Source organism: Antedon mediterranea, chromosome 8 (genome assembly GCF_964355755.1).
Source record: "Antedon mediterranea chromosome 8, ecAntMedi1.1, whole genome shotgun sequence".
Classification (NCBI taxonomy): domain Eukaryota; kingdom Metazoa; phylum Echinodermata; class Crinoidea; order Comatulida; family Antedonidae; genus Antedon; species Antedon mediterranea.
Window position 1 is genome coordinate 24099460 of NC_092677.1, and position 14928 is coordinate 24114387.

Here is a 14928-nt window from a genome sequence, read left to right on the forward strand (position 1 = left end):
TCGTTAAAATCTGCCATCTTGCCTTTGCTATGTAATGAAATATTCAAAATTCTATTTTATTTTGCCAATTAAAATTGAAAGGAGTACTTTTTCAAAATGTTAAAATGTATATTAATAAATTATTACTATATACAATATTTATATTATTTAAAACAATCAATATATTAAAAACAGACATGAATAACATATTTGAAAAGCAACATATAAGAATATCAAAAATACTATAAACATTACATTATACAGTATAAATAAATATCCTTTATCTTTGCATGTGTTAAATATACACCAGATCTTAATGTTAATGTGTGGTACAAAGTAACTGTGTTCCAAGTACCTCTAGGGCCCAATATTCCTGTCAAAATCATTGATGCATCATCACAAAGTATTGTAGCATTGTTGAATACATTTTAATGAAACTATTTTTATTTTTATTTTAAGTCATTTGAAATAAAACTTTGTTTGTATGACCTACTGTACTGACCAAATGGTAAGTTTTAACAGAAATTCCTGTGCAAACAACTCAGTAATTTTCCTTGTATGGTGCGTTTACGGAATCTGAATTTCCGGGGACGTTCCCAGAAAACTGGGTAATAATCATTTCGAGTGACCGTCTGGATTTGTAGGCCGGAGTTGACCCAGCAAATTTGCAGGGTACGCACCGATCCTTCAGGACTGTGATCTTGATTAAAACAAATGATTAAATTTCTATGCAAATGTTAATTGTTATCCGGTGGCGTTCAGTGTTCATTTTTTTTTTACCATATTTAATGAGGGTGATCCATCCAGCAAATACTGATCATTAGGGACCCTCAGAGGTTCACAAGACAAACATATACAGTACACAAGATGCTCTACATTAAACCATAGTCTTAATCAAGTCTTTGGGAGTGGAGTTGAAATTTTGTTCTTAGAAAAAATCCTGACATGTGATGGGACTTGAACCCAAGACCCTTGGAGTGGTAGCTAAGCATCATAACCACCAAGCCACAACTCCACTATAGATTTAGAGGATCTTCTGGTTTTCTGGTGCCTTCAGCAAGTTGTGGGTGCTTAAAATGAAGCATGAAGTTTCAACCACTTACTAAGGGGGTGTAGCGTAGTGTAATAACTGTCAGAGGTCCGGTCGTCATATTAGGTGTTTGCTGGCTTGTGTCCTTAAGCAAGGCACTTTACTTTGATTGCTTCTTTTGTAAATGGGCATCTGGCAGGGTCAAACACAATTGTACTGACACAATTGGACCATGTTTGATCCAATGACTTTTCACTCACATTTTCCTTTCTAAAGCTTTGTGTACACTATCAAACTAATTTGATAAAAGTGTGATGTGTGCCTAAATATAGTAGTGATATGCTCAAATATGGTAGTGATATGCCCAAATAGAGTAGTGATATCATCCTGTCTATATAATTAAGGGCACATCACATTTTTTGGTCACATAAAGAAAGTTTGAATTTAATTGAATTGAATTGATACTGTAGTGTAGACAGAGCTATGTCTGTCTCTATACTTTCTAATGTGAACTTCTAAATCAATGGCTACGGACAAATCAGATAAATAATTCACTATATTAAAGATATATTGTCCCCCTAAAAAAATATTTTTTTAAATTTTTTTGTTGAATGTGTTATTTTAATGTCACATAATAGTTATTCACTCTCACAAAAAATTGGGTCTAGTGAAAAAAATTTATTTACCTGAGAAAAATGTAATTTAAAGCAAAAAAATGGTCAAATTGTCTGGAAGACAATGAGTTTTTGGGTAATTTAACTGTTTATTTTGTCTTTTTATAGGTGAAATATTTTTTCCCCCGTTTTTTTTTCTTATGGAAGTGAATAACTTCATTAAAACTGCAAAATGGCCTATTCAAAGTCCGATTTTAAAAATCTTTATTTTTCATGATTTTGGGGGACAATGCATCTTTAAGGAATATTATGTTGAAAATTAAATAGGAAATTACTTTTAATTCACTTAAACATATTGTATTTTATTTGTTTTCTTATAATTTTCTATAAATTTCAGTTATAATGAATTTTGATAATTATGTTTAATTAATTAATAGTTATTGTCAGCTCATGAGTACCATTTGTTTCAAAAACAGATTTTTAATAACAGTTTGTTTTTTTCCTAATAGGTTAAGGAGCAGGTAAATCAATTAAAGGTAAGATTTTTTTAAATAATAATTAAAATTATCTCAGTATATATCACTATATCACAAATTCTATTAAATAACTCTGCACCAATTATTGATTGATGATACAGTAGAACCTTCGTTTTACGTACCCTGATTTTACGTATGCTTAAAATAACCGATGACATCATCATTTTCTTACATTGAGGGCGCAATTTAACAACAACAAATCATAATAAAAATGGCTGTGTGTGACCAGCTACACACGTGCATTCCCCAACAGCAACGACTGTTTTTATTGATAGAAAATACAAGAACATTGATATTTTAATTTACACTTTATTTAAACATCGCCAGCCTGTATATACTGTACTTTTTTAGTTAGGCCTCACATCTTGCTAGGCCTGCTAGCCTGGCCAGGCCGCGATTTTTTTTTTCGTACATAAGTTGGGGACTCCCTCATGAAACGTCACAAAATAAACATGAATAATTCATCAGTTAAATTTTCTAGTTCCGTGTGCACCCAAGCGTATAGCAACAAGAAGTGATTACACAAGTGCGGTACGATTCTAGGCCTATCTCCGCTGTTGTTGCGGCGTGCGATTTCATAGAAGAATAGCGGCGTTTTGTGTGGATTGTCGAAATAATCAGCCTTTAGTTTATGGTGTTTTTAATATAATTTATTACTAAAGAATTACGTGTTAAAATTATATTTTCTATTAATACTATTAAGCCTAATTATTAGTCTCTAAACCCATGTCTATTCTAGTAGTAGCTGTGTGGGTGTGTGTGACGTGTGTGTGTTAGGTATGACCAAAGATAGTTACACTATTTTTGGTATGACACAATCCGAGTAATAAGTCAGCAAAATTAAACAATAAACATTACACAAAAATAGATTTTTTATTCTTGTGGGTCAAATCTTCCCATCTCATGTGTTCATATACGCGCATTTTTAAAGTTCCTTTGAGTACATGCATATTGTTTGATAATAAAATAGCAGAATTAAAAAAATACAGTACACAAATTATACACATTCTTTATTCTTGTGGGTCTAAGCTTTCTTTGGGCTATGTCCAATGAATTACTACTTAGTTTAATGTCTTGCCTAGCTGTCGATTAGCCTCGACTCGACACATTTTGTGTGAAGAAGAGTGCGCGAAGGCAATCACGTGAATTGACTTAGAATCCTAGGCCTACTGTAGAAAGTATCGTATCGCAGTTGTGTAATCACTTCTTGTTGCTATACGCACACGGAACAACAAATTTAACTGATGAATTATTCATGTTTATTTTGTGACGTTTCATGAGGGGTCCCCAACTTATGTACGAAAAATAAAATCGCGGCCAGGCCTAGCTAGTGACCACCTGCATGCTGTATAGTAAAGTAGGCAAACACGGTAGCCTACAGTAGCTACTAACTCTACGTATTTGGGGTCAATTTAAGGTCAACCTTGATTTTATGAATCCTGTGTTTTACGTACGCCTTTCGGTCCCGTACCGTACGTAAAATGAAGGTTCTACTTTATTTACAGAGGAATGAGACATTTTAGTTTTTTACATTATTAAAAAAGCCAAATTTATTTATATTAATTATAATATTTTAATAATTCACTTCTGATGAAAACACTGTTTTATTTCAACTAATATAATCTATTTATTTGTTTGTTATCAATGGCAACAAGTTTTAATTGTAAGATTGTTTTACACTACTACCATACCATACCATAGAAGATCAATTGTTACCCGATATACAGTGATTTCACTAAGTAGCCTGTAATTTACTCTAAGCTTTGTTCTAGCATATTTGCCCACAAAGTTCACACAAATACAGTGTGCTGAAAAAGTCTGCTGGTCCTTGTAATATGTATACATGTTGCAGGGCACAGGCTCAACTGTGATTGGCTGTTTAAATGTATTGCTCTGTGATCCAATTTCATTGGCTGGAGTTCATCTGACCTGGACAGGTTCAAGATTATCCTTGAGTAAGCCATCTGTATTAATCTGTACAGATGTTCAGAAATTAGTTTTCTTTAATTATTATAAAATATAATTAATATTTAAGTTAAAAGGATTATAATAGAGAAATATAATTATATTATTATAATTTAATAAATACTGTTCTATTATTTTCTGGTTTGAACAAATTGACAATATTATGTCAAATAATTTTTTTTTAGTTTAGTTTTTTTTATTATCTAAACTAGCTCTTAAAAAACAACTACTATGATTGTTTTAAAATTTCTCCGAAAACATGAACAGTAAATAATAATGTTACTCTAGATAAAAAAAAACTTTAGATTAGGTAATTTTGTAGTATTGACTTTTGACAAAAAATAGAGAAAATAATAAAAATAATGATTTTTCTTTAAAAATTAAAAAAATTCTGAAATTTAACTGGCAACCCATTGGCCTGTAGAAATCTTGTGGTTGACTGATATTTTACGTTAATTTTTTTGTATCGATTCATTTTTTGTGGTTATGTTAAGTAATGAGGACCAGACAAAAAACAAAACAAAAATGTTTTATAATCATGGAGGTATAAATACCTCCATGATTATACCATATTTTTGTCAGTGATGTAAAAGGATGCAAATATGAGGGCAGGCTCTATTTTTAAATGTATATCAGAAGATATGAAATAATTTATTTCAATATTTCATTTTTAAATGTTAAATAATACTGTCTGTCAAGTATACTGTACAACCAACTACAATTTCAGGAGACAAATAAATATTTTCAATGTATTTATAATTACAGTAATTATAATTGAAATAATTAATTAATTGAAATATCTTATTTGTTTCCTATATTATTCAAATTTGTTAGGTTTCAATTCTATTTATGTAAAAGGAGAGCTGCTCTATACCAACAAATATCCACCACAATTAATGATTTAGGACTTCTATCAAACAGGAGTATTTTTAGATGATTTTTTACATGTACTGTTGAGTGAGTGGCCGAGCAGTTAAGACAGTGTAACGTAATAAGTAGCCATAACAGCGGCAAGGGATCTAGTGGTAGAACAAGTCTTCTCGGATATGGACTAAAAACTGTAGGTCCAGTGTACACATCTAGCTCATGTGCACTCAAGAACCTAGTTCATCTTTCGAGACGAGTAGGAGATTCTATGGAAGGCAATCGCCGCGAAAAATACAAAAGTAAAATAAACAATGTACTTTCACAAACGAACAGCCTACTTTCACAAACGAACGATCTAAATTAAAAAATGGACGAGTCCTTAGTTCATTCGGCAATCTACATCGTTTGGTAAAGCAGGTTGTTCGATTATCAATGTACGTTGTCCGTTTGTAAAAAATACGTTGTTCGCGTAAAAGTAGGCTGTTCGTTTTTTAAAGTACGTTGTTTGTGTTACATTAGTTCGTTCGTTTGTGAAAGTAGATTGTTTATTTGTGAAAGAAGGTTGTTCGTTTGTGAAAGTAGGTTGTTCGTTTGTGAAAGTACGTTCTTTGTTTTAGTTTAGATCGTTCGTTTCGTTTATGAAATTACGTTGTTCGTTTGTGAAAGTACGTTGTTTGTTTACTTTTGTATTTTTGGCGGCGATTGCCTTCCATAAGATTCCCCTAGTGTATTAGACACACACACCCATTCTAAATAAATAACAAATTCACTGGCTAAAGAGAAAGAAAGAAAAACCTACAGCAATGAGCCCTCTATTTTTACATTTATTAAAAGTACCATACAAGAAACTGCTTAAATAAAAAGCATGCCCTCTATTTATTTTAAATGAATGAATAAATAAATCAAAGCCTATTTATAGTATTAAAACAAAAACAAACAAACAAAAATAGATCTTTTTAATGAACTGTAATTAAACCATCTTTATCTTTTTTTTGTTTAGTTTAATTTAAATTAATTAATTTAGATCTATTTTATTGATTACTGAATACAGTAAGCCTATGTTTGGTACACAACATTATTGTGATAAAGAATAAAATAAAAAATAAAATTTTACACAAAAAGACATTGACATTAAAAAGGAAAGGTGATTATATTTCAAATGTCTACTAAAACATGACATAAAGAAGGTGTTACGGAAGGAAGTCAAGTGTAAAAGGTCAAATTAAATTGACCTAAACATTTCCCCTAGAACCTGTTTGTCAAACATTATACTCAAAGGAACATAGATATGCTAACATTTATATTTCTTTATTAAGACAAAGAAAGTTGATATTTTGTCAATTATAAAATGGGTTTATCAGTGTAAAGTGTTGTCTCAATGGTATACACTAGGTAACTTAGTCACTTTTGACTAGCCTACTTGGCGACTATTTAGAAGAAATCATGGTTTTTTTTTGCCCATGACTCAGTCTACAAGATCTTTTATCGGAAGGAAAGTTCAGAAAATAAAATAACTAACAACATTTAAAATTGATTGTTTGAAATATTTGGAATACGGAGGTTACATACAACAAATATATACCACACATTTTTTCTATAAATCTTTCAGCTTCATCACCTGATACAGTACAGTATAGCGTTTAGGTGTAGGAGTTGTACACGGCCAAATCACAGATATTTAAACACATTTATTTTTGTTCTCATTGAATGCCATTTTCACCCATTTTTATGAATAAATGTTATTGATTTGATGGCCAAACACGTCAAGATAAAAAAATTAACAAAAAAGATAGATTATTGTTAGTTCAGACATGGTAGATTAAGTACAGTACTGTATAAAGCCTTGTCTACACTATCAAATTTTATGTGACAAAAAAAATGTTTCTAGATGTCATTTAACTACCATATTTGGGCATGTCACTACCATAGTTGGTCATCACTACCATATTTGGGCATATCACTACCATATTTAGGCATATCACTACCATATTTAGGCATATCAATACCATATTTAGGCATATCACTATCATATTTAGCCATATCACTACCATATTTGAGAATATCACTACCATATTTGGGCATATCACTACCATATTTGGGCATATTAATACCATATTTGGTTTGGGTTGATAGTATAGACAGAGCTTTATTATGCCTTGTCCATTTGGCACTCACCTAAAACATTGGATATCAATTGATGTAAAAAAAATTTTTTTTAAAGTTAAATGTGCAAAAGTGCAAAAGTGAAAGTCAATACATTTATTATGTTAAAAATTCATTAAAAGATTGACACATCATACTTACTGTATTTATTAATAAATTTGTGTGGGATTTGGAATTAAAATAAGATTACATTCAACTTTAACATTACTGTACTAATGATTTATATCAATTCAAATGAAGAGTTTAACCTAATAATATTATGTAAACTGAATTTATCACAAATACAATAACATCATGTTTAAGTGTAAATTATTCCATTTTAAACATGTTTTCGTACCAATGAACTTTTGCCTACCCCAGCGTATTAGTAGGCATTAGTTATCTGTGAGTTGACGTCACATCTTTAATCTCATCTTATAGCTTGTTTTCTTTAAGCATTGACAAATGATATTTCGTATTGTTATAGATTACAAGGCTTCATCTTTACACTAGGACCCATTTCTATTGGCAATGGTTTTAGACCCGTTGCCAATATAAGTCAGTTTAATGTACTCACAAATTGAATAAATTTATTATATCGAAGTGTAGGGAAAATTTAGGAAAGCAACAAGAGAGAGGCACTATAAATAATGAAAAAATTAATCAAACTACAGTATTAGAGAGTACAATACACCTAAAAACAAAAGGAATAGAGATTATGTTGTTATTCTATTGAAGTAGCTATATTTTTTGACTGCATGCAAGCAATACTAATCAATAAAGTAAATGTGGGGGAATAACCTGTGTCTTACAGTCTAACTGAGTTGAATTGTGCACATGTGTAAATGACACTTTTTGCTCCCAAAGAGTCCCTTTGTCTCGGGTGCTGCCACCAAACATCGCTTGTTCATCTGTCAACGACAGGGGCTGAATGGATCAGTACACTCCATTCTTCCAAAAGTGCACACAAGCCAGATATACACTGGTCCGTTATTCAAGCGTAATCCAAAATGGTTAAAGAGTGACTTGAACCTGTGGTGATTGTAGTCACTGCCTTAATGGCTCAGCCACTTGACTCGACAATGAACAAATAGATATAACAAAAAAAGTCTAGTTGCTTGAAGATGGGCTTATTAATTATAATGATGAATTCAAAAGGTAATTTTCATTGAAACAATTGTATATTTATAGAGTATGGTTTTTATATTAAATACTTTTTATCTGTTTTTTTTTACAATTTGATGGTTGTCTGGTTTCTTCTTGATATTTTAGTTTTTTTTTCTCTTTGTCGTGCGTATGTTTTTTTTAATATTGTAAATTGTTTTATTTTATTTTATTTTTTATTTTATTTTATGTCTTTAGGCAATGTGGCCAAGGATTACCAATAGTGAATTAATCACTGTCCTGTCAGATAGGTGGTAATCCCCCTGGCTATTGTGTGAACCAGTTCACCGGGGTAACCCCTTACTCTTTTTCCATTAATTAACAGCTTTTCATATGTTTGTAATTGGTATCCGTTTCTCTGTCTCATAACCTGCAACCAAATTTGCTGTTATACCAGTTGTTGAAAACATAATAGAAATTAGTTGAACTTGAACTTTTAAAATAATTTACTGAATATTATATCATATTTTTTAAATACTAAATTATTTAAAAATCAAGATAGTGTATTGATTTTGTGTAAAAGTGTTTGAGAGTATTATTTGATTTGATTGAACCCATAACTACTGGTAAGATTATTTTGCAGCCTTGTGAAATAAAGGTTTATCATTTTATAGCCTGCCAGCAGTATATTATTCTGTAGATCATAAAGATTATATATTTGATATTTTGTGACTTTTATTTATTGCCTGAACTCCATTACATCATGTAGACGTTGATGAGGTCAGAGATTCAAATAATATTGTTGAATGAACCTGTTTGGGATATACCATTTTATTGTGGGTGCTTTTCTTCTAGTTTATTAAATATAACTATAGTACAGTGTAAAACCAGGGAATATACCATTGTTTTTATTCCTGGAATAATAATAATCTCCTAAGAGATTAATTGTCTGAATCAGGAGAAAAGAAGTGATATATACATTATGAGTTATAGATATTTTGTGTAGTTCTTGGAACTAGCACAATGATGTTAGTATACATGACATGTACCTATAACCAGGGAATATTCCATTATGACATGGGTATTTCTTCATTTTTAATTCTTGTTCTGTAAGATGAGGCACTCTTGAGAAACAAATATTTTATAATTAGTTGGATAAATAGGTACTGTACACAGTGTAAGTATACTTGTAATAATAAAAATCCTAAATATCACATTGTGCTTGCTTTCCCCCGATAATGATATGGAATGCTCCCTGAAAAATAAAACTATTGGCCAATCACAATACAGTGTCACTATCAGGTGTACAGTAGCCAGACAGAATTCTATGCCAAAACTACTGTATCTTTGTCACTTCTTTTGTCAACCATAAACATTTTTAAAATAATTTTTTTTTTATAAATGATTGTTTTTTCCTTTGAGGCATTGATTTTCGTAGTTTTAATTTTAATGAATGTTACAAACATTTTGGAATAATTGTATTAAAGAACATGCTAAAACTTCAGTATAATCCATTACAACATGGGGATGTAATTTACGTTTTCTCTGACAGTCAATTTTAGTTGATTCCTAATACCAGATGGTTAGTTGATTGTTTGAACTGGTTAACTTTTTGTCACTAACATTGCTGACCCCTGTAACTCCCATGAGACTATGTTTGCTCCTGGTTCTTAACGCAATAATGTAGTTTCCTGGAATAAATGTTTTAAAAGTAAATGGATTATTCTATTTTCTGAGAGGGGAGAAAATTCCTGAATAGTTTGTCTTCAACAATAATTCTTTTAAAACACTCTAATACATTTTTTTGTTTTTATTGTAGAAAAAACTTTTAAAAACTTTAAATGTATTAATCTATTTTCTGAGAGGGGAGACAATTCCTGAATAGTATTGTCTTCAACAATAATTCTTTTAAAACAGTCCAATACATTTTTTTGTTTTTATTGTAGAAAAAAATTTTAAAAACTTTAAATCGATTAATCTATTTTCTTAGAGGGAAGACAATTCTTGATTGGTATAGTTGATCTTCAACATTAATTTATTTAAAACAGTCCAATACATTTTTTTGTTTTTATTGTAGGAAAAACTTTTAAAAACTGTAAATCGATTAATCTATTTTCTTAGAGGGAAGACAATTCTTGATTGGTATAGTTGATCTTCAACATTAATTTATTTAAAACAGTCCAATACATGTTTTGTTTGTGTGTAATATTTTCTCGTTTTCTGAAATTGAATAATTGAAGTGACAATACTGTTACTCTCAACGACACCTGCCTTCCTCTCTCTCCCCAAGAAACAAACTTTTTTTGAAATACTACAATACAATACCCAGGCTGATTTCTCATGAGTCTAATTAGAATGTATTTACAGTAGCTGTAATGAAGGATTAATAATGTTTACAAAAGCTTGGTTCTGGCCCTTTTAGTTCAGCTCTATTCTTACAGATTCCATCGAGATCTTATAGCTTCTATTATCATTTTTTTCAGTAGTATTCCTTTGATTCTGAATATATTTCACAAGCATAAACAGTTGCCCAGAACAGGTACGGCCACCAACTACTGGAACATTTTTTATACGTTATTTGAAATCTTTCCACTAGGATTCTGATCATGTTGATACCTTATTAACCTTATTATTCCATTTGCCTAGAAAGAGGGAATGGCTAGAATATTAAATTTTACTAACATTCAGTTTTGTAATTTTTGTTATACATTTTTATTAAATTTTTCTTATTAAAGTTACATTTTTATAGGTCAATATAGTTTAGATAAAAGCAAGTCAAGGTTGTGTGGCAGCTGCACGGATGCTGTGTGACATCAATTTAATGACATAATTTGTAAGATTTTAATTATTTATACAGTATTTCACATAATTTTTTAGGATGAAAATGTCAAACATGTTTAAAAAAAAAATTGTGCAACAGACTACTCTTATCATCATTCGATGATGTAACAAACAAGATTGTTTTTCGCAACTTAGCATCATAAATTTGATGGAGTGGGTTTCTATGCATAGCAAGCCTGTAACCAGTAATGGTTCTATGGTTTGAAGGAATGCCACCTTTCTTGAACCTTTTCAAAATAAACACCTTCTCCTCCTTAACGTTTTCCATCTTCCGACATTGCGCTTTCCACAATTTGTTTCCATTTTTGTCTGTTTATGGCAGGATGGTTTATGACTAGACGGGATATACTAATACTGTAGGCCAAACAAGCCTTTTCATTTTGTTTCTTTTTGTTGAAAAGTAAATCACCTTGTAACAATCTTTAAAGATTTGGATCTACTGTATATGGACAGAAGATGCATTATGGACTTCCACACAATGTCAATAAAAAGATTCTACCTTTGATTTTTACTTCGGTTTAGTTGATTCTGGCGCTATACAAATACCTAAATTATTATTATTATTATTATTAATTTTTTTCTATTGTATACATTTTGGTAGGCGCTTTTGCCTAAATGATAATATGCTTTACCGTTGCTATATTATTTAAATTGCCGATTATCAACTTGGAAAAAATACTTCTAGTATTTTATTTCCACTAAATTTATTTTCATATTATTCTGTATAGTATAGCAGTAATTGTTTTTCAAAATGGTCCAGTTTAAAAGATAAAAACATAACAAAATAGGAAAATGAATAATTATTTAAATAATTTGCTTTCTAAAATAAAAAATGTTCAATCATTCCATTGTAGGGCCCACAGTACAGTAGCTCTCAGTATAAGCTGAATTGGTTTTACTATTTTCATATTTAATTTCTTGCCAATTTCATCAGCCTTTTCCAAAAAGTAAAAAATCATTACAATCTTCAATCTCTTTAAAATGAGATTCATAATTTGAAAAGTAAATGAATTATTATTCATGTTTTTGACTTTTATATTCAAATCAAGGTAATTATTATCGCATGTAAACTTTGTAAACATGATGTTAGCATAAAGTCAAGGTTATCAGTGTCCTACAGTCAATTACATACTTTTTTTAACAAGCTTCTCACAAAGCAGATGTTCAGAAAGGAGATACTCTATACAAAATCATAATTTCACTGAGATCTATAGTAGTTAGGAGTAATAAATATTTGTAATGGAGCTGTAGCTTGGTGGTAAACAAGCTTGCCTGCTAATCCCAAAGTCCAATCCTGACCTGGGTATTGAAGTTATAATGAAATGAAATACTTTATCCATCCTGTAATAGATCGATGTTGGAATGCATATGAAATAAAAAAACAAACAAAAATAACTTTAGAGGGACAGGGAGGGCCTAGTGAATGGTCGATTAAAATATGCGGGTTGGTGGGAGTATGACGGCTCATAAAATTATAACATAACATGCTCACAGGAGTGGAAAGTTAGTGCCTTGTAAAAAGTTAAATGCTTTTTGTGCAGTAGTCACAATTGTTTATTTTGCACTTTTTAACCTGTTGAAAATTAAACAGCTTTCACTAATTTGTATATATTTAGTATTGTACTTAACCTAATTACTAGTTTACCTGTTGTAGATTTATGCAGACTTTCACTAAAATAGCATCGTAAGTGTGCAAAAGCTAGTTTAATGTATTCGGAGGTGTTTTTTTTCTTCATCAATTGAACTTTTCATCTGCTTTGACCTATGTTTTTGCACTTTGTGTCAATTGATTAAAGTAACGTAAGTAGTTGAAAGCACAACTCATTAACCTGATTCTGCCTCGATCAGAAATTTAGTAGTGATTATATCAAATGGATAGGCAATGTAAAATGTGCAATTTATAATTTCAGTTAAAACAGCCTAATGTTGTAATATTGTGTAACACACTGTAGTGAATATGTTCACATTTACAGTACCAAATTGTTGTTGTTTTTATTGATTCCACACAAAATAAATATAATAATTAAGTAACAATAAACATATATAAATATATATATATATATATACATATATATATATATACATATACATATATATACATATACATATATATATATATATACATATATACATATATATATACATATATACATATATACACATATATACATATATACATATATATACATAAATACATAAATAAATAAATATAATAATTAAGTAACAATAAACATATATAAATATATATATATATATATATATGTTTATTGTTACTTAATTATTATATTTATTTTGAAGAAAGATGTGTGGCTGGTGGAAAGATACATAAACATAATCAAATATGACGAGTAAGATATACATAGTAAGAATATAAAATAAGAAGAAAAAAGACATAAATAAATAAAACAATAGTATAAACTAGAATTTAATTTGTCACTTTGACGAATTATAGGTGATCATTTTTATCATTTTACTGAAATTAATTTTTTTTTACATGCACGTTCATTAACATACGATCTGAAAATGTATGCCATCCTATTATACGCTTATAGTGCTGAGTTGTTCATATTACATGCCATATACAATATGTACAGTATATAATGTATATCTATATACAGTGTAGCATAGGTGAAATTACGGGACACACATCATGTTCTAATTTTTTGGTATGATGGAATTATCAAAATAAACTCAAAGATGACAATTTCGAAAGGTAATGAAATGAGCAAATAAATATAAGAATTGGAAGAGAATTTAGCACGTAGAAGCGCTGTGCGCGCTCTTTGAAATTTGTATAACTGTGACGAAAAAGATGAAAAAACTACTTTTTAACTTCAACTGGCCATATGTTAACTTCACAACATCCGATAGGCTTGATTTTTATATGAATTCATATCTACATTTCATCAGCTTTCATAATAAATTACAATAATCAAGGTAACCTTCAATTCTGAATAGCTGTAAGATATTAAAATTTACGGCGAAGGTCAAATTACACGACCTACGTTATTCCTAAGTTTTTACGAGTAGTGACGTCATCAAAATAAAATAGTGGCAAGTCATGAGAAAGTCAATTAATTGAGCAATCACATACTAAAATTTGAGCAAAAATCGGGTACAAAATAACAGAGATGCGTTCTATTGAATGTGATAAAATATGACGAAAGAGAAAAAAAACTTAATTTTAAATTCAAGTGGCCATTTGATGACGTCACAACGTAAAATGTGTACATGAATTCATATCTACAACTCAATGGCTTCTAGAATAAGTTAAAAAAATTGGGGGTCATCGTGCATTCTGAAGAATTATTTTCATTTTAAAAATGCCTTATTTTTTACCATTTTCAGCACTTTGATGCAATTAATTTGCGCATTTTGTCATTTTGAACCTTCTCATATAGCGCTATTTTAAGTCGGAACTGACTCAAATTTGGTAAATGTACTAAGGATGGTGAGCAAAATGCGATTTCTAAAAAAAAAAAATTTTTGCGCACACACAATCTGTACAAAAAGAAATAAATAATAAAGATTTTATACAAACAATAGGTGATCATTTTATTTTAAATGATCACCTAATTATTAAATAAATGAATCATAAGCGTATAAACTTTAGCATTTGCTAAACCAATAATCCATTTCAATTCACTAATAATTTCAAATACTTTTCTGTTTGTTTGGACATTGGTATCTAGAATAATATGAATGAAACACCTAAAAAAGAATTATAAAAAAGCCCGACCGACCCAAAAATTTTTTTAAATATGGTGGGTTAAAAAAAAAATTGAATTGCATCCTCTATTGTTTTATTTTAGACCTTTGACCAGTAGTATCTTAAGCCGGCGCATACTTT

General features: G+C 30.0%; 1 protein-coding gene across 1 annotated transcript in view; it reads left to right on the top strand.

Annotated features, from left to right (window-relative positions):
• The window catches only part of LOC140057206 (uncharacterized), a 137208-nt gene that overhangs the window by 70076 nt on the left and 52204 nt on the right, over positions 1-14928 (top strand). Inside the window, exon 3 of the mRNA XM_072102770.1 lies at positions 2133-2159. Within this exon, the coding sequence (XP_071958871.1) occupies positions 2133-2159 (27 nt within the window). The remainder of the gene's footprint in view (positions 1-2132; positions 2160-14928) is intronic.